The 19,124-nt window shown below is 47.0% G+C and overlaps 1 protein-coding gene across 7 annotated transcripts in view; it reads right to left on the bottom strand.

Annotated features, from left to right (window-relative positions):
* The window catches only part of TLN2 (talin 2), a 448,850-nt gene that overhangs the window by 64,486 nt on the left and 365,240 nt on the right, over positions 1 to 19,124 (bottom strand). For all 7 annotated transcript variants that reach the window (XM_060151222.1, XM_060151260.1, XM_060151243.1 and 4 more), the window contains 6 exons: positions 15,270 to 15,410; positions 14,620 to 14,801; positions 13,359 to 13,491; positions 10,956 to 11,057; positions 6,597 to 6,767; positions 961 to 1,107 (listed from right to left, as the gene is read on the bottom strand). In XM_060151222.1, coding sequence (XP_060007205.1) covers positions 961 to 1,107; positions 6,597 to 6,767; positions 10,956 to 11,057; positions 13,359 to 13,491; positions 14,620 to 14,801; positions 15,270 to 15,410 — 876 coding nt within the window. The remainder of the gene's footprint in view (positions 1 to 960; positions 1,108 to 6,596; positions 6,768 to 10,955; positions 11,058 to 13,358; positions 13,492 to 14,619; positions 14,802 to 15,269; positions 15,411 to 19,124) is intronic.

The raw sequence follows: 19,124 nt of genomic DNA, 5'->3' as shown, positions 1-19,124 counted from the left end.
TATCCTAATTACAGTTTCAGGCTATCATCTCTTCCTGGAGATACGAACCAACCAATCTTCTCTAAATTAGCAATTAAAGACCACTTATTATCCTGAAAAACCACATTAGTGTATTCACAATCTGACAATGGACATTTCCAAACACAGAGGAAGTCTACAGTCCTTAGCTATGCTATCAGAGGATGGCAATTAGACATTGACGAGGAGTTGTTAATTCTGAGGAGCATCAAACAGACATGATTAGTGAAGGATTCCTTGGGGATCCTTCAAAAGAGCAGGAGATACTGTCCAGTCATCCTTCCCTACTGACCCAACTCAACTGATGGGTCACTGGAGGAGAAATGATACCCCTGTCATCTATGTCTGTTGTCTACAACTGGTCTCTGAGGGCTTTTACACTTAACCATTTCAGTGGTCCCTGCATCTGGCTAGATACCAGAACCATGGGGAGATTTTGAAATTACTAGGCTTCACACCATAGAGATTCCAAGTGATCAGGGCGGGGGTAGGGCCTAGGAATGTGCATTCTAAAATGCTCCCAAGGATTCCAAAGGAGCCATTCTGAAGACCAGCACTTGGGAATCACTTCGTTATTTCATTTTGGAGTTTGCTCCCCACGACAACCCTACGAGGTATACAGGGGAGGTAAATAATTACCTCCATTTTATAAGTGAGGGGACCAAGGATGCCTTCTCCATCTCTTTTTCCCCCCGTGTAAATGTGGAAGGAAGGGTGCGACCGGCTTACAAGAGTAATGAATGAATAATAAAGAATGAAGAATATGCTGGACATACGATAAGCAGACACCTCAAGAAAAGAGGAGGCTTGCTAGTGTCAGCCTGGATCAGAGGGCTCCTCTGACAGCTCCTTAGAGAAAAGCCCCTGGGACCGAGTTAGAGGGGAACCTTGGAGGAAATGGGGCCAAGGAGTGCAGGAAAGCGTCTGGGGGCCCAGGCCCACCTTGCTCATGGCTTCTGCGATGGCGTCGACCATGCCTCCCACCAGCCCCACTTCACTGGCAGCTTCATTCAGCGTCACCATGATGTCGTCCACGGCCTCCTTCATGAGCTGGGCGGCCTCCGTGATGGCGTCGTGGGTGTGCTGTGCCTGAGGTGGGGGACAGGGGGGAGAAGATAACTGGAAGATGTTTCCATAAGCAGAAGGCAACGGTGCTCAATCTCTTAAGAATCACTTCACTTCTTTTACAGATAACCTTAAAAAGCAGAATATAAACCTACATCCCCATTATGGAGCACAACAAATGTATTCTCTACTTTTTCCTTTCCTTTATTATGTTTGTACATTTGTTTGCAAAATAAATAAAAATCAGAAAGACAAAAAGAAAGAGATCTCTTTTTGCAAACAAAAGGAAAAACAACCCTGCAATTTCAACCAGCGTCTTATGACGTGACTAATTTTACGTTACTACGTTCAGGGTGGTAGAAAGAGAATGCCACAGATTCCCTAATATACAAGTTGACAGATTTAATAGAAAAATAAGTATATAAAGAAAAACACGTGTTCACAACAAATGCGCTTCTCTTCAAAGTTGCCCAATACACTATAATTCCCTTTCTATAAATACAACTGGATTATGGAAATAGGGATACATACAGGAGGCAGAAATCTGCAGAAGGCTACATGGGCTTTGGAACTATGTCACAAATTACATTTAAATGAGTTTGGAGGGACGAATGATGGAAGTTCTCCAGGGATAGACACTCTGCAGGCAAAGCCTGAGTGCTCATGAGTTCCCCTAGACAGTCCTCAGAGATGCTTTAACAACATGTATGGAGCCCAGAGCAGGCCCTGGCAAGTGAGTGAATGAAAGGATGAAAGAATGGTGGTGCCAGGCTCCCTAAAAAACACCGTGAGTGGTAGCAAGATGAAGGAGCAAACAGTGAAGGTCCTGGGGTCAGAAAAAGCTGGGGTCGAATTCTGTCTCCACTGCTAAGTAGCTAAGTGGTCCTGGGCGTGGGTTCCTAAGCAAACTGGGAATAATTATAACAATGCTATGCAGTGGAATTCTGATGAGATGAGATGGTTGTAGGCATCTTATCATTTATAATAAGAGCAGTCTAGTAGGGGACCGTGTCCTTACCTGGGAAATCTGAAATAAGGCGGGGTATTTTGTGTCAGAAGTGCATTGCATCCGGTACCGGATGCCCCCGTGCTGTGGCCATGGCTGCCCTGATGCTCCTCAGAGGAAGATGACCCCTCTAAAAGGCCCAAGGAATTGCACCTTTACTTTGGTAGATGAGAAGGTAAGGAAGCCAGTGAGAGATGGTAAATGATAACTCTTTTGAGTGATTAAATAAAAGAGAAGAATTCCAAGAAGAAGCTACGTGAGCCATGGGAACTGGCTCAGCTGGCAGAATTAAAAAGCCACAGGAATCAAGAAGAGTCCTCCAAATACAACATCTGATGAGATGTGAAATATGTGATGGTTATCCTGAGGCAACCGTGTCAGGATGCAAAGCTCTCTCTCAGGGATGTGATGGAGTGAACTGGTAATTTAGGTTAATGGCTGATTTCATGGCACAGAGAAGGTAAAACACTACATGTGCAGATTGCTTTATTTTGATGGAAGCCTGAAAAGTGACATCTCCTGTACATAACCCTCCAGAGAGAGCATCTCACACAAATATGTTCTCATTTATAAAACAGATAAAATGTAAAAAAAAAAAAAGGTAAAATGTCAGGTGTGCATTTCTGTAAATCTCTCTTAGAATGAGGCAACTATTGGTGGCACAAAAACGTTAGCAACTCTGTACCTTCCTATTAAACAAAGTACACATTTGCGGGGAGAAGTGAGAGCGGCCTGCCAAGCATCTGCTCTCCCATGCAGGCTTAGGAAGGTAGCAGAAGCCAATTCTGGGGGTGGCAGAAGTAAATCACAAAACGGTTCTCTGAAACTCCTTGGAAAACGTAAAGGACACTTTCTCCACACCAGAGCATCAAAACCTACAAAAACACATCCTTGCTCTTGGCTGTCCCAGAAGTGAATCCCCTTCCCATTTGCTCGTGGTGAGGAATTCTTTAGAAGGCCTGCTTCTCCTTCACTCCACATGTTTAAGTTTTTACAGCTCCTTAAAGGGTCAGCTCAGAGGCTGTGAGGCCTCCTCCAATGACTCCAAGCCTCACCCAGAGCCGTGTCCTCTAACTCCAATGGCAAACCTCATCTGGATCACACCACTGAGGCCAGATCCCACACATGGGTTGCCTGAGCACACTAGCTTCAGACCCCAAAAGACACAGTAGGCTCTCAATGAAGGCAGCCTTAACCAACCAAGAGCAATCTGGCAAGTGGAGTCAGCAGGCTCAACAATGAGGTCATTATTTTAGAATCTGGAAGGGATCCTTGTTACTGCTCCTCACAGAGCAGCAAAGGAGAGAAATCAGACTCTGTTCTTTTTTGGAAACGTGTCTGAAGTCTACTTCCAAGGGAGCCTTATTTCTTTATTATAGTGCTTCAACTACAAAGCCCAGTAAAGCAGGCATAGACATCACAGGAGTTTGGAAAATGGGAGAAGGCTACAGGGGGCAGATCTCAACTTCAGGAGAGGGGAAAAAACAGCTAATAATTAGAACTGCCCAACAATGGACAGGGTGGCATATTTGCTGGAGTGTTACAGGCAGACGCTGGAGAGGCCCCTTCAAGGAGGATGGAGGAGGGAACTGAGTGGGGGAGGGGTGAGTGGGAGAGAGGTGAGTGGGTGGGGGAAGCTCTGGAGGTACAGAATGAGTGTAGAAGGGGGCTCAATGGGATGAGGGTGAGGTCACAGAGCAAATGTCTTGTACTCATGTGATCCATTAACACCAGGCTCTGGGACTGTTACTTTCTAATTTTTTTTTTTTGGAACACCCATGACGTCAGGCACATTATCTCATATAATCTCTACAACTACTCCGGAAGTATTCATTACCAACCTTATTGTTTAGATGAGGAAACAAATGAAGTTATTTGCCAGCAAAAGGCTGAGCTGGGATTTGAAATCCAGATATGTTGGCCCCCGAAGCTTATCCTATTTCTCACCAAACAAAAGACACTGAAAACCATTTAATCACATTTAGACCACATGCAAACAAGGACTACGACATCTAACACATACGTTTTATACATCACCTAACACGTAGCAAGTAACACTTAGTAAACATCTGCCCAAAGAACAGCACCCAAGGGGATTAAGTCTCTGCACTAGGCCTCTTAGGAAAGGGCCTTCAAGCCAACTTGTAGTGTCCCAGGCACCCTGTGACAAGCCTGTCAGAGTCTGCAGACAGCACAGGTACCTGCTACCAGTGACAGGATCCATTTAAACTCCTGCGTCGCTGTCACTCATCACGTGTCTTAGTTCATCACTTGGTGCTTCAGGTCTTTCACTGAGAACTACTCCACACTGTTCTCCAGCCCACACTTCCAAGCAAAGGATGTCATTATAAAGCTTACAGTGCCAACTACAAATGCTCCCAACGGTGAGGTTCCTTGGCATACAACAGAATTCCACGAGGAGCTCTGAACTAGCAGTCCAAACAGATGTCTTAATCTCTTAAACATCCAGAAACCTACTAATTTGAGTTCTTCTGCTGAGAATGAAACCCCCTCAGGTTAGGCGTAGAGATGTGGCAGTAAACAGCCCTGGAGAAAAGATAACCTAGAACTGGGTCTGGAAGGCGAGTCCCAGCTGCTCCAGTTTAGGGAGGGAGCAAAGGGGGCGGGGGCCCCCACTCTGGGGCATCCATCACTAACCTGTCACAGCCAAAGGGTGTCCTTCTTCTTGCTCTGTCCACCACTTCTGCAACCAGACTCATTTTTTTGCCAGAAAACTCGGAACAACTTGAGGGCCAAGGCTGGCTCTCAAAGTTTTTAGCATCCCCAGAATTAATCTCTTACGAGTTGCCAGATATATGAGTGAAAAACTGAACACAGAGAATGCAAGTCCAAGACATTATTCATGCTGCTTCCAGAATGGCATTTCTAGACTACGGATGGGCTGTGCCATTTTCCACTGCTCACTAAAAAGCCCCAGCCCCTGGGGCTCCTCCAGGAGGAGGCCTGTCACGATACAGCCCAGTCTTCCCTCCTGTCCCATTGTCCCCACACTCGGCACGTTCCGTACACACCAGACTAGAGTGCTATTTTCTAAAGAGATCACAATCCTTTTATAACCTTCTCTGTGCTTTGCAGATGCTGCTCCCTCTTCCCTGCCTCCTTCCTTGACCCCGCCCAGGCCTTGCTCCGGGCTGAGCTGGCCTGCCTTTCCACATGACCCCACGTGCACCTCGCCTGTGATCTCGGACAACTCGGCAGGGAAGCCTCAGCTTCTGCACATGTGCAGTGGGAACCTTCCCATGTCACAGAGTTTCTATGAAGATTACATAAGATGAGGATGTAAGATGTAATAAATGACACAGAGTCGCCATGCAATAGCTGTTAGCTCTGAGATCACCATTTTGCCATCTGAGTCAGTCTAGAGTCTTCTCTACTATACCACGTGACTGATTTGAAGATCTTAGACATACAACAAATCACACTAAAAAAAACCCCACAGGGGCTTCCCTGGTGGCGCAGTGGTTGAGAGTCTGCCTGCCGATGCAGGGGACACGGGTTTGTGCCCCGGTCCGGGAAGATCCCACATGCCGTGGAGCGGCTGGGCCCGTGAGCCATGGCCGCTGAGTCTGCGTGTCCGGAGCCTGTGCTCCGCAACGGGAGAGGCCGCAACAGTGAGAGGCCCACGTACCGCAAAAAACAAACAAACAACCCCCCCTATATATATATATATATATATATAAAATGGATCCTTGTAGCTCGTAGGTCAGTATGCTACACAAATCTTTCCAGTAGTGCTCTCTCAAGTTAAGCTGCTTAGGTGAAGACCCATTAAGATCACATGATCGTGTGGAGGCAGCTCCTAGAAGATACAAGTGGTGGTAGAAGCCTCCAGCCCCCTCTCCAGGTTCCAGAACCCTGAGGAAACTTAAGGTGCATGCTGGTTTCACAAGTAAAACAATCCCTGATAATTTCTCTGACCTCGAGAGAAAAGGACATGTTGTCACCATCTTTGGCCACTTAAAAGTACCTGGGTGACACATCAGGCTGAAGAAATGTTCCACCTGTAAACTGGTAAGGGAGATTTTCATATTAAACTACTGTCCCCAAGGCAATAGCAACACATGCCATGGGTGACCTTGACCATGTTTCTCTTTGAACTTAAGTACCAGGAACAGAAACGACACTTAGTGGAAAACAATAGAGGTTTGCTTTGTGTCAACACTGAACAGGTGCCAGGCAGGTATTATGGTTTTTATTCCTGTAATAACCACACAATACATGTTTCTTTCCCAAGGATGCTCACCTACACACACTGTCACGGAAAAAAAAAACAAATTTCTAAATTAGCCTTAATTGTGTGCATTTCTTGGTTTTCCCCTTAAAGATCCCCGGGAAGGCCAAGAGAAGATTATTTCCCACCTTTAAATGGAAAATCAAATGCCACCATCCAAAAACTGGAGGTGCCCTCCCTGGAGGGACGTGATACAGAGGAACGTGTGCTGGCTTCTCAGTGTCCTAAGTGAGCCCCTAGCATCCTGAGCTGTACCTTGGGGTTTCCTCCGCCTTCCTTGGCTGCGTACAACATCTGTAGGGCAGACTCTGCGAGCGTCTTGGTCTGGTCCAGCACTGTCATCTGCTGTTGATGGTCCAGAATCTTGGAGGTGACACCCACTGCAGCTAAGATCAAGGGCTCAAAGTAGCTCGCCAGTTGTGTCACCTTTCAAGACAAAAAAAAAAAAAGAGCCCCAGATGCAACATGTAAATACTGTGTCTCGTTTAGGAGCCCAGCTGCTGGGAAGGGGTCTGGGACAGGGATGGGATGAGTCACAGGGAGAGGCAGATCTGCTGGACTTCACTTTTGTTTTTTTCTATTTTACATCCAGTATTACGAATTACAGTCACCATGTTATATACATATTAGGTCCTCAGACCTTATTCCTCGTTCAACTTTACTTTTGAGAGTACTTGTAATTAATGAACTCTTGTTCCGATTTTTCTTTTTCTGGGGAGCTCTTTGTCTGTCTCTCATCATGGCAGAAGTGCTAAGAAATCTGTTCTGAGATCCACAGTTAGGTGTGAGAATTTTACAAATCTTAATTTTAATTTCACAAATAGAACAGCTTTTGAAAGAACCAAAGGCGAGCATCTTACAAACTCAAAAGGAAGGGGTATAGAAGACGGGCAGGGGAGCATGGTAGTTGAGAAAAGCACCCTGAGAGTAAAGACACCCTCAAAAGCATTCTAAGAAGCCAACCCAACTGCCCTCCGCCTCAAGTATTTTGACCGAACCGTGGATTTGGGGAAAAAAAGCAAAAATGATTTCCCATCAGTCAGGATGTGCTGTTTATGATGAGCCCAACCTGGGAGAACAAAAAAGCTTAAAGACAGCTAAGCCCTGTTGCAGCAGAGGCCTGTCTCCAGTAGGTAACAGCATCGATGGTGCATACGGTTGTCCCTTGGTATCTGCAGGGGATTGGTTCCATGACCCCCCACGAGTACTAAACATCCGCGAGTGCTCAAGTCTCTCATATAAAATGCTGTAGTACAGTCGGCCCTCTGCATCTGTGGGTTCGACATCTGCAGATATGGAGGGGTGACCGTATATGCTCACCAAAGCTCACCATCTACCTAGCATCCGTCATATCAGATTTTAACCTTTTGCTGTCCTTGCTTCAGACACTGTCAGCTACTCCCCCTCAGATAAAACACAAGGACACTGATCACGCTTTTCCGTTCAACTCCTCATCTTGTGTGGCAATTACTAATTGCTAAATTATTCCCATCAGGTGTATTTAAGTTCACCTGATGGGAATAGCCCTCAACTCCCTTAATGCTTCTTTAACCAGCAACTCCCTTAATGCTTCTTCCCATGATGCAGAGGAAGAATGAGGGTGATGGGGATGCAGGCAGGAAGGCTGCTTCCCATGGGCAGCGGCAGTCACTGGGTCAGCAACAAAGCAGGGGGTGGGAGTTGGGGGTGGTGGTGAGGGTCCAAAATATTAAAGTTCATTAAAGCTAATAGAGAGACAAGATTATCAGCTAACAATAAACATACTTTGACTGTTTTATCCCCAATTACAGTTATGTTACAGATAGGTTTCAAAACACTTGAACAAGGCTGCTGCTGGCCCTTATGGTGCTTTGTAGGAACTTTAAAGGGGCTGCCCATCCTCTGGGCAGACCTGATCGATGTCAAGGCACATGACTTAGCAGGATTCCGGCAGCCCCCCTGTCCTGCCCAGCTCCTTGCTTTGGCCAAAGACCTCTGTGTAAGGCTCAGTCTGCATAATCCCCAGGGTATATTATAGGCAGGGACAGCCCTGCATATCTGCATTGGATTTCATCTCCTCTTCCCCTGGAAGGGTGGTGTCGCCACCAATTGCAGTGATGGGTCATCAGGGGTCAGGGTTCAGGAGGGGTCCCGTAAGTACTAAAGGAGTCAAAATGTTTAATGCATTAGAATCCAACATGTTTTCTGGATCGTTTTATTATTTTTAAAGTACATTTTATCAATGCAACTGTAAAATGTCAAGGGTTGCTGTGTGCTGAGCATAAGTAAACACAACTCAACAGGTGCCCAACTCCCTCAGGAAGGGAAGATGGCTGGGTGGAGAGGAAGCTCTGCTTTCAAAGCCGCGAGATTTGAATCGTCCCTGCCAATTTCTTTTTAAGAAATCTTAGGCAAATTGCTTCCTATTGCTAAATTTCAGTTTCCTCCTTGGTAAAATGTGATAGCACTAAGTTCCTTAAAATTTTCGGGGGATTAAGTCAGTGTGCGTAAAGGCCTCAGTACAGGCCTCTATGTAGTAAGCACTCCACACACACTAGGGGTCATTATTCTTCACCTATTGTAGGGCAAAGGTTTTGGAAGGGATGGGATTTTTCCTGTATTTAGGAAGTTTAGCAAGGACTCTAATACCTCCTGTAATTGAGACCCATGACAGAACAGGAAACCTCCTCACCTGAGTTAGTACAGAAGTGAAAATAACACAGAATTTTGAGTATTTGGTATATGATGTTGGAGTCCCTAAGCCTAGGATGGCAGAGTGGGTTGAATGGTGACCCCCCCCAAAAAGGTATGTCCATGTCCAAATTTCTGAAGTCTGTGAAGGGGATCTTACAAAGGGGTCTCTGTAGGTGTGTTTAAGGATCTGAAGATGAGATCATCCCGCATTGCTTGGGTGGGCCCTAATCCTGATAACAAGTGTCCTTAGAAGAAACAGAAGAAGGGAAGGCGGAAAAGCGGGAGACAATGTGACCACGGAGAGAGACTGGCGAGATTCAGTCAAGGAATGCCGAGAGCTACCACGAGCTGGAAGCAGCAAAGAATGGAGCCTCCAAAACACGTGTGGCCCTGCCAACGCCTTGATTTTGGATTTCTGGACTCCAGAGCTGTGAGAGATTACATTTCTGTCGTTTTAAGCCCCCCAGTTTGTGGTACTTTGTTACAGCGCCTGTGGGAAACCAATCCAGGCAGGGTCCGAGAATCTGCCTTTGTCAATCACTCCCAAGTGGGACTGAAGCTGCTGAATTGGCACCTCACCTGAGCGCCATCGTGAAGCACTGGGACCAGGTGGGCATCAACCACCAGCCCACGACCCCTCTGGATGGAGGCCCCCTAGACTGCTTTTGTCCAGAACTCCCTTTCGGAAGGTGAGACTCGATTAGCCAAAGGACCAGAGTAAATTGATGACTCAGGCGGCACCAATAAAGTTTCTTTTCATGCCACCCACTGACATAGGAATTAACTTTCCACACTGAACAACGTAAGGGCAGAGACAAGGATGCTGCCCTAGGAGTCTAGAAATACTTTCTTACGAAACTCCTACTGGAATCAAAAGTAACTGCTGAACAGAAGTTCGGTTTCTCTGCCAAACTCACTGTCCCCACAGCAGTCACATACGCAGTGCTCCAGCCCCCAGGCCCGTTCTACACCCCCCCCCTTGCAAACTGCTTCATACAGGTGGACAAGCCCTTTCTTATTATAAAGGCACTCAGGTGAGAAATGAAATTTACCGCACTTGCAATGGCAGAGAGATACTGGCCATTTTAAACCCAAACACCTCTCCTTACACCCAGCAGGAAGCTTAGTAGGCTCTTAAGCTATCCTGTATTGGAAAAAGCAGGAATATTGATTTTCTAAAATCAATACCCGCAGAGATGATTTTGGCTACTGGATTTCTTGATCTGCACATCAATGCTGACGGCAGCACTGACAAATGCTAGGAAATCCTGCAGGTTGTTAGAAACCCAATGTCTGCCCTCCCTCTGCCGAGGCACAGGCTGCTTGCCAAGTCAACTCTCCTTGAAGGATTTGCAAAATGAACCCCAAACAGGCAGAAGATGATGCAGCACCTGCAACCACGTGGGTATGAATGCTCAGGTGAAGGGCTGGCAGAGTGGCCACACGGAAGCTTCAGCTGTCGAGGGTAAAAGTTTGCAAGTTTGCTTTGCTTCCTCAGGTGTGAAAATGGACACTATATTAGAGGCTGTGGAGGAAAAACGTGCCCTAAACACACCAGAATGAGGCTGGCCAGCCAGGACAAAAGATGGCAGACACCAGGCCAGGAATGCCAAGTTCAGTCTCTGGCTTGTCCCAGCAAAGATCAAGAGTGATAGGTGACTGAAAACTGCCTTGGCGGCTGCAAAGTCTGAGCACTACCAGAAAAATTGCCCTGTAGCTTTTGTCTCAACGCTAACTAAGTAAAAAGAGATTCCTGAAGTGGTCATTTTGGGAGAAGATGTTGACGGAGGCTGAGTGGTATTTTCTCTAGTGTCAGCCAGCATTGACCCGGCCCTAACACCTGCCCTGAGGCTTTGGGGAACAAGAATGACAAAATCAATAACAACTCTCCCCCCATCTCTTTCTCACACACTCTCAGCAGGATCCCCTAGTGCCCATTACCTTATGTCCCAGCTGAGCTGCTTCTCCTCGAGCTGCTGTGGCAATGGGATCGATGAGGTGACCGATTTCCTGGACCACTGAAGTCAGCTGCTCCTGCAGGGCCTGATAAGGAGAGAGAGCTGTCAAGTTCAGCTTACAGCTCCCCACGTAGTTGTACTGATTTTAAAAGGTCCATGTGAAAGATAAGGGAGGCCGAAAGAAATGGATATCAGAATGCCTGGGAGTGCCATCCAGCCACTGCTCTGACCCTCCCCGTCCCAGCAACCCTCAGTTCCCCTGGGCTAAACCCCTCCTCCCCACAGCTCCATCCATGAGGGACACAAGCAGGCCCCAGGAACACCTTTCCTACTGGCTTCTCACTCCTGGCAACCATAGTAACAACGGATGCTACTGGTATCTTTACTTTGGGTTATTCAGCATAATTACTGGAAAGCTGGAACTGCGGTGGCTTTCCAAGAAGGGAAGACAATTGTGTCCAAATGGAGGTAGCTAATGGTGGGGTCCGAGGGAACATCCAGGTTGCAGTGTCCTCAGAACTAAGAACCCCTTAAGCGGGGAGTGGGGAGGAGGGTGATGTAAAAATGACATCAGCTCTCTTAAAGCAGGAGTATTTCCCAGAGAGCACACTATGAAAACGGCCAGGTGAAATGCCCACTAGGCTATGGTCAGGTGCTCTGTTCGCTGTATTTGGTGATGCGGATGCCATTATCGAAAATGGCACCATCAAGGCATTTCTTCTCAGGTTTGAGAGACAGTTTAATCTCTCCATCCCAAAGAACCGAGCTCACGCTGTAAAGAGACGGGGCCAGGTATCTGGACGATGCTGAAGTGCGAAGGGGGCGGGGAATTCAAAGAGGGAGAGTGTTAACTAGGCGCGGGAAAGATCAGATCCCGCTGCAGAAATCTTCACAGGAGCTTCTTCACTTCATAGAGTCCGGATTAATAGATCAGAAGGCTGGACATGTTAGCTCTGCACTCGCCAGCACGGAATGGGGTGACTCCTGACAAAGTGACAATGTCCTGCTCATAGAAATGAGACTCGGGCTACTCTCCTACCGAACAACACTGCATATGGGCGGGGGCGGGGGGCGGCTTTGTGCAGAGCTTAGTCAACGAGAGGAGCAGCCTAACCCGCAAACTTGAAAACAAAAAAAAGGAAAAAGGAAAAAGTTAGATGGAGGCAGGTAGAGAGAAACCTCCACACTTCCAAGCGTCTTATTTAGCAAATTACTTCTTATCTTCCCACTCATCATGTAACTACAGTCAAGAATGCAAGACTATCCCAGCGAGGTCGTCTTACTACAGATGGCTTGTTAGATTAAATATGGTAGAGGTAGGAAGCACATGCAGATAAAGGGGAGGGATTTTCTTCCCAGGGAGGAAGTCAAGACAGAGGACATGCTTTGGTGATGGTGTTGAAAGGATGTGGGTGTGAGGGGGGGGGGTGCTAGTTACAGTGTGTGCTTGGTTGGTGGTAGTTCAGGAAGCTGCACACGTATGACAGGCACACTGTTCTGTATGCACATTCTACTTTAATAACAGGTTAACGATGATTCTAACATTCTGCACAGGATGAGAATACATATTCCTTCTGTCTGTCCTTGGAAATGGGGGAGGCGGGTGAAGCAACAATGAAATACACAGCTCTATTAATAAAAATGAGCAATTCCAATTCCAGGCCCTGTTTACAGACAGGGGCCAAAGTTCATTGTCGATGAGTTCAGTGTCGGGAGAGAAACACCAGTCAACAGACCATTCATATTTACTAAGTACCTTCCGAGCGTCAGGCACTTTCAACAGAAAGAAAGAAGTATGAATCAGGGGCCTTTGGACAGGTAACAGAAAAAACTCAAAGGAGCCAAGTAGGAAAATTCTATTCTCAACTTTGGAAAAATGGGCAAGAGAGGGCAATGTGGCTCTGAATTAACAGAATGCAAAAGCTCTCTCAATACTAGATATTGAGTAACAAGGGCAGAATCCTTGATCTCTGCATGGACCAAACACATAGCGCTGAATGCTGAATTTGCCCATTAGTCAAAAAAGTGCTGAAATATGACAGGGAAGCACTCAAAATTTACACGCTTAGGTCTGCTCTACTGAATATGGTAACTCCACCGACTGACACACTCTTACCTGACAATGATCATTTCCCTCCAAATTTCAGCCAAATCTGAACCTTCCACCCCCGCAGTACATGTGTCCCTTCATCAAACCATCATTCTCTGCTCAGCATTTGCCCGACCCACTCCAAAAACTTCCCAGGCTGGTTCCAGGGGAAGGTGGCCCAATGATGAAGCTCTTTATCAAAAACATGTTGGTGCCATTCCCCCATCCCCAAAGCCTGATGTTGGCATTCTTCAGTACTTCCAGAGGCTTCCGAGCTGGCCACAGAGCCCTGCATACCTCCACGGAGATGTCGTCCCTCGTGGCCAAGCTCTGGCTGACAGCGGCCAGCGAGGCCTGCTCGATGTCCCGGATGCACCGGTTGATGCTGTCAATGGAGTAGTCACATTCCCTCTGTCCAGGGGCCTTGTCCCTGGAAGGGACACAGCAAGTAGAACACGGGCTCCACGGAGCGCAAGTCCCCAAAACCTGCTCCAGAACTGGTGGGCCAGGAGCCCCTGCCTACTTTCTCTCCCACTCGATTGCTTTAGGGAGTGAATTCCTGACCCTTGCTTGGCAATGCTTCTCTGCATAGCCCAGGAATTTCTTCACTTAACACTTGTGCTAAGTCTCTTTCTGGTGGGAAGGGTAGGGTGCTGTCCACCATCTCAGGCTGATGCCAGGCAACGGCAAATGAAACAATTTGGACTTGGATTCTCCATTCACTGGCTTAGGCATAGGACCCTCATTAAAAAAGAAAAAAAAAAAAAGGGCAGTGCTATTTCCAGTGCAAATATACTACACTCTCTACATTGCATACTAGTTGCAAACGTCCTGGGCTGTGGTAGGAGTTAAAATATTTAGTGGATTTTTCTTTGCGAGGCATTAAGAAAGAAATGCCTTAAGTTTCAAAAGCAATTTCAAAAACAAAATATACCTGAGGAAAGGCATGCACTCCATGCTGTGGGGTAATTAACTTTGGTCAACTTCAAAAATGTTTTATCTACTCAGGGGATGATTTTTCATAGTAGATAGGCTCCTACTACCACCATGGAGGTTAGAGATGCCCAGAGTTACTCTGGGACCTAGAATATTCTTTTTGTCTTATTATCAAAGTAAGGTAACCCCAAATCCTGCTAAATAAGCAGTGGTGCTCTCTGCCTAATCTCCTAGGTATCGACAATATGGTACAATGTTTACAAGGACTGGGACTAAAGCAGTCATGCCTGGGGATGCCCTTGGGAATGTTATCTAAATGCCTTTCTGCCTGAATTCTCTAATCAGTAAAAGAGAGACAATAGCAGCATCTACTTTACAAGGTTGCTGTGATGAACATATAATGTAATACAGGTACAATGCTTAGAATAGTATCTAATATATGATAAATACTTTAGTTAGCTATTATTGTTGTGACAAGTGCTACCGCTGGTCCCAAAGAGGTAAAGAAAAAGATGATGACAATGATCAACCACGTTGCTATTAAATAAAAGTCCTGATGGGCTTATCCCCCTCCTGCCCTGTCGGATGCAGGCCGCTAGCAATTCCTGGAGGAGACACTAACCTGATAGACGTGATGAGACTCTTTATAGAGTCAGAAACAGTGTGGGAATGTCCCGCTAGCACAGACCAGGTGGGTGGGTCTTTGGGGTTGATGGCCAGTGAGCGTGCAGTGCGGATGAGGTATGATGAGCTCTCCAGCATGGTCTTGGCTGACACCAGGATTGGTTCTTGTGCCTGGGAGCCCTGGGACCAAAGAGCAGAAGGGTCAAGGGCAGGGCACACAGACTAAGTGAATGACTTGGACCCTGGAAGGTCATGTTCTTTATCAAGTCACCACCTCTGTCCTTCAAAAGGAGACAGAGGGTAGGGAAGCATGGAGGCTGGCTCACATGGGGCCTGGATGATGAGGACCTGGGGCCATGCCACTCCTTAAATATTATTTTTGAGTGTGAAAGAACATACCGAGAAAGAATCAGCCCCAAACCTATGCACAGAGATTGTTCTCAACATATAAAGCCAAGACATTACCTCTTAAGTGATGTACAGACATTGAGTTTCATGAACTCTGCTTGTATCATCAATGACAACAGTAACAGTGCCCTACACATTGACAGAAAGAGTTTTTGGAATCCTTAACTGTTCATGCCCCTTCAGTGCCACACAAAACAAGCCAACGACCTCAGTTTTACCTTTGCTGTGAGGATTCCCTACCTCGGAGCTGATCTGGGCAGGAATGCTGACAAACTCGGGGTTGGAGGCGAACGCTGTCAAGTTCTCCACGGCTTCGATCAAGGGGGCGGTGGCAATTCGACACTTGTTGCGGTTGTCCTCAGAGAAATCCCCATCCAGAGCCTGATGGGAGAAAACACAGAGATCACTCCTGGGCCGCAGCAATCACCACCCAGCGAAAAGAAGGTGGTTTAATGGGAATACTGAAAATGTCTGGTGAGTCCATAAACAATGAACAAGAACTGATTGGAGGGATCTCTGCCATCAAGCAGAGGGGCTAAGCGAGCAATGGTAGGAAAGAAAGCTGAGTGTGTGGCTCACAGGCCAACTGACCTCACAGCCCATCCACTCCCCACTTAACGTGATTCCAAGAGCGCCTGCTCTTCTCTCCCCTTGAGCTATGCTGCCCATCCCTGTGGCTGAGCCACTTTCTTCCCTGCTTTTGAGACTATAACCCTTTGGCTCTTCCCCTCCATTTCACTCCAATTAAGTCTATCCTTTGCCAAACTATAAAAATATCTTACACTGTGTACCACTTTCAACTTCTCCTAAGCTATTTTTACCTGGATGTCCCTGAATGACTGACGGAGGGAGGGCTGATGTATCTGTCATTTTCAAATGAGCAAAATGGAATGCAATGGGAAAAAACATACTAGAACTATTCCCAGCAATACGGACACATCTCACACATGCAATATTTCGGTAAGGAGGCCAGACACAATAGGGTACCCACTATACGATTCCAGTAGTGCAAAAGTACAAAAACAGGTGAATCTAATTCTGGGTGTTAGCTGTCAGGTCACCCTTTGGAGCCAGTGAGACTGAAGGAGCAGAAGTAGGCTTCTGGGCGCTGGCCATGTTCTGTCTCTTCAACTGGCCACAGTTACTTAGGTGTGTTTGGCGTGGGAAAATTCACTGAGCTCTGCACACATGGGCTTTTAATCTATGTATCTTTTGCTTCCAAAGTTTCTTTCTTTTTAAAATTAGCAGCAGTAATACAAGGGCACTGAATGATGAGTCACGTCGCGATCAACAGCCTGCACAGGAGACAGGCCAGGAAAGTGGCCTGTGATGCACGCCAGACCACCCCACAAAGGGTCAACACTTGGATCCCAAGCTCCCCAACCACGGACTGCACCTGCTCAAGCACAAGGCTGCTAGAACCGATGGCCTGTGACCAGTGACAGCACCCCTGCCTCCCAGCAAAGGGCAACATTTGAGAAGGCAGTTATGTTTGTCGAAGAACGTAGATTTCTTTGTTAAATGACGAATTAAACTTTTAATTTAACCCTTATGAGCAACACAGAAAAGTCAATTTAGACAATTAGCGAACAAAAAACCGGAGGCACCAGCAATTACAGAACAAACCGGATCTGAGATGCGAACCTTTCTATTTCTCAATAAGGCAAGAGTAGGCAGGCACGGTTAGTGTAAAGGCTACTTGAATAACAACTATATTCCAATCAAGTCTTGACAGCTGGGGCCGGTAATTACACATCCACCATGCTAATATTTTCTGAGGAACTCCCATAAGCCTGGTTAATTTACCGTCTTCATTAGTACTGTGCACAGTTTGCCTCTGCTCAGGTCCTTCTCCACCAGATAGGCACTGACCTTGACCCTAACTTGGCCCATTCTGTGGTTCTTCCAGGCCCAGTGGAAACCCTATGTGCCTGCTACTTACTCATATTTATGGCTTCAGTTCTGACTCCACTCACGTACTCAGTGAAAGTTGAGTTAGCATCTGTTACCTACACTGAAGCACTGCACCGGCGACATGGCAGTGAACCGTCTGGGCACTCTCATCTTGTTGCACTATTACCATCATTGACTCCTTGAGGTCAGGCCCTACCAGGCTTCAGAGCAATTTGGGCACACATTGGGAGGCCGGCTGGGTGCCGCATAACAGGAGCCCGACAACAGTGGCCCCAGCACAGGCGGACCACTGAAGCAGGCAGATGGCAGGAGCGGACTTTGGCATCAAAGGAACTCGCATCCCAGCTGCACCAGTCGCACCCCCTCCAGCGGCAGTGATAGGGCTTCTAGCTCAGCTTCTAGCTGCCCCTTTACCTCTCCACAGTCCCCTCATCCTCTTTTCTACCGTCTACAACACTCTCGGCCTATTAGGAAGGCAGATGTCTGATCACGCCACCCACTCTTAGGGGAACTAATTAAAAACGACAAGATGATTACCCCAGGTAAATCCCAAGGAATGGTTTTCCTAATTGTGCAGTTTCATCGACTGCACCAACAGGATGAAGAAAGGATTTTTTTTTTGAGACTGGGCCCTAACATCACATATCATGTAGCCCATTGCGGGTCAAGGGCAGGACCCTGAATAGCGTGGGCTGTGGACTACAACGCCAAGCTCCAATCCAGCACTGTTTTCCATTTTCAAGAGGGAAAAGCCATTTCCTCCAAAGGAAGAATTGAGCATCAGAAAGGATGGTTTGTTCACAGGGACAGTATTTCACTTTTGAATGCTGCTTCCACTCTGGAGATGGCTGAGCAACCCCAGTAAACGGAATACTCAAATCTGGCCAGAGGTGGAACTTCAGGCAGGCATGACAGTTTTCACATAGATATTCCATGTCACAGAATGTTTAGTACACCCGTCATAACAGTGAAAGGGTAAATCCACTTAGCCAAATGCCCAGGCGCCATCGGGACCCTGAGCCAGCTCCTGTGAATATTCTCACACTTAGCAAAAATCTCACAGGGATCTGGGAGAAACAATTTCTGCATGTGTACCAGAATCAAAGATTCATGGACTTTGGGGGTTAGAAGGGATCTTAAAGATCATTTAATCCCAAAGCTCCAATGTTTCAGGTGATAAAACCAACACCTAGAAAGTGACATGCTAAGCCAGAACCCAGAACCAGAACCAGAACCCAAGACCCCTGGCTCCCTTCCCTCCTACTGACCTTAGAAAAGGCAACAAGAATAAGGCGTAAGAAGCCCAGGAGGTGTTTTTTTCCCTCCTTTTTCTTCTCAAGAAACCTATTTACCAATCCAAACAAAAGGACGATCAAGAAAACGTACTTACAGCCGAGTTAAAACCGGTTAATGAGAGCTGGACCTGGTGTCTTTTGGACGCCCTGTCAGTGCTTAATGGCAAAACCCTGAGCTTCAATTCCACTGCGAGAGGCAAGGCTGCGCTCCAACTTCTCAGAGAAACAAAAGCTGTGTTGTTGCACAATTTCTACTTGGCACCTAAACCTGAGTGACCGCACATTTAAAATAACATTCGATTCCACACATCTGAGTTGAGGCTAGGTAAAGAGCTGACTGGAGAGAGAGAAGCAGGCACTGGTACACGGGGGGAACCAGCAGAAAGACGGCACCTGCGGTTAGGGCTCCGTGTGTTTCTAAGTTGGCCGGCATTGAGAGCAGCACCTGGCAGGGAGGAGGGTGCACGTATGTATTCCTGCTGAGCCACGCTCTGGGACTGCAAAGAATGCCATCGGCAGAGATTTACGATCCCTGGAGGCAGGCATTCTAATGGGTGCTGATGACCCACTGTGGGGTAATCTGCTCCCTGCTCGCCAGTGTTCCTCCGGGGAGGGGTTCCCCTCCTTTCATTGTGAACTAGAAAGGTGGGGCAGCTGGGATTTAGGCTTGGGCACATCCTTGTGATTTAAAGGGAAAAAAAAGGACTAAGAAGCATAAAACTTAGAGCAAAATTCAGCCTCGATGGCGGCTGTTTCAAGCATTTAGGGAATTAAACATTCGTTTCACTATCCGACAGGATTCTTAACCATTCCTTAACTCAGCAAGTCTATTCGATATGTAGTACAGTGTGCTACAGTGAAATGGCCTTCACCATTTTCCTATTAG

The sequence above is a fragment of the Lagenorhynchus albirostris genome, chromosome 1 (assembly GCF_949774975.1).
Source record: "Lagenorhynchus albirostris chromosome 1, mLagAlb1.1, whole genome shotgun sequence".
Taxonomy (NCBI): Eukaryota; Metazoa; Chordata; class Mammalia; order Artiodactyla; family Delphinidae; genus Lagenorhynchus; species Lagenorhynchus albirostris.
The sequence above is the reverse complement of the archived record's forward strand: the minus strand, read 5'-3'. Positions and strand labels throughout refer to the sequence as shown.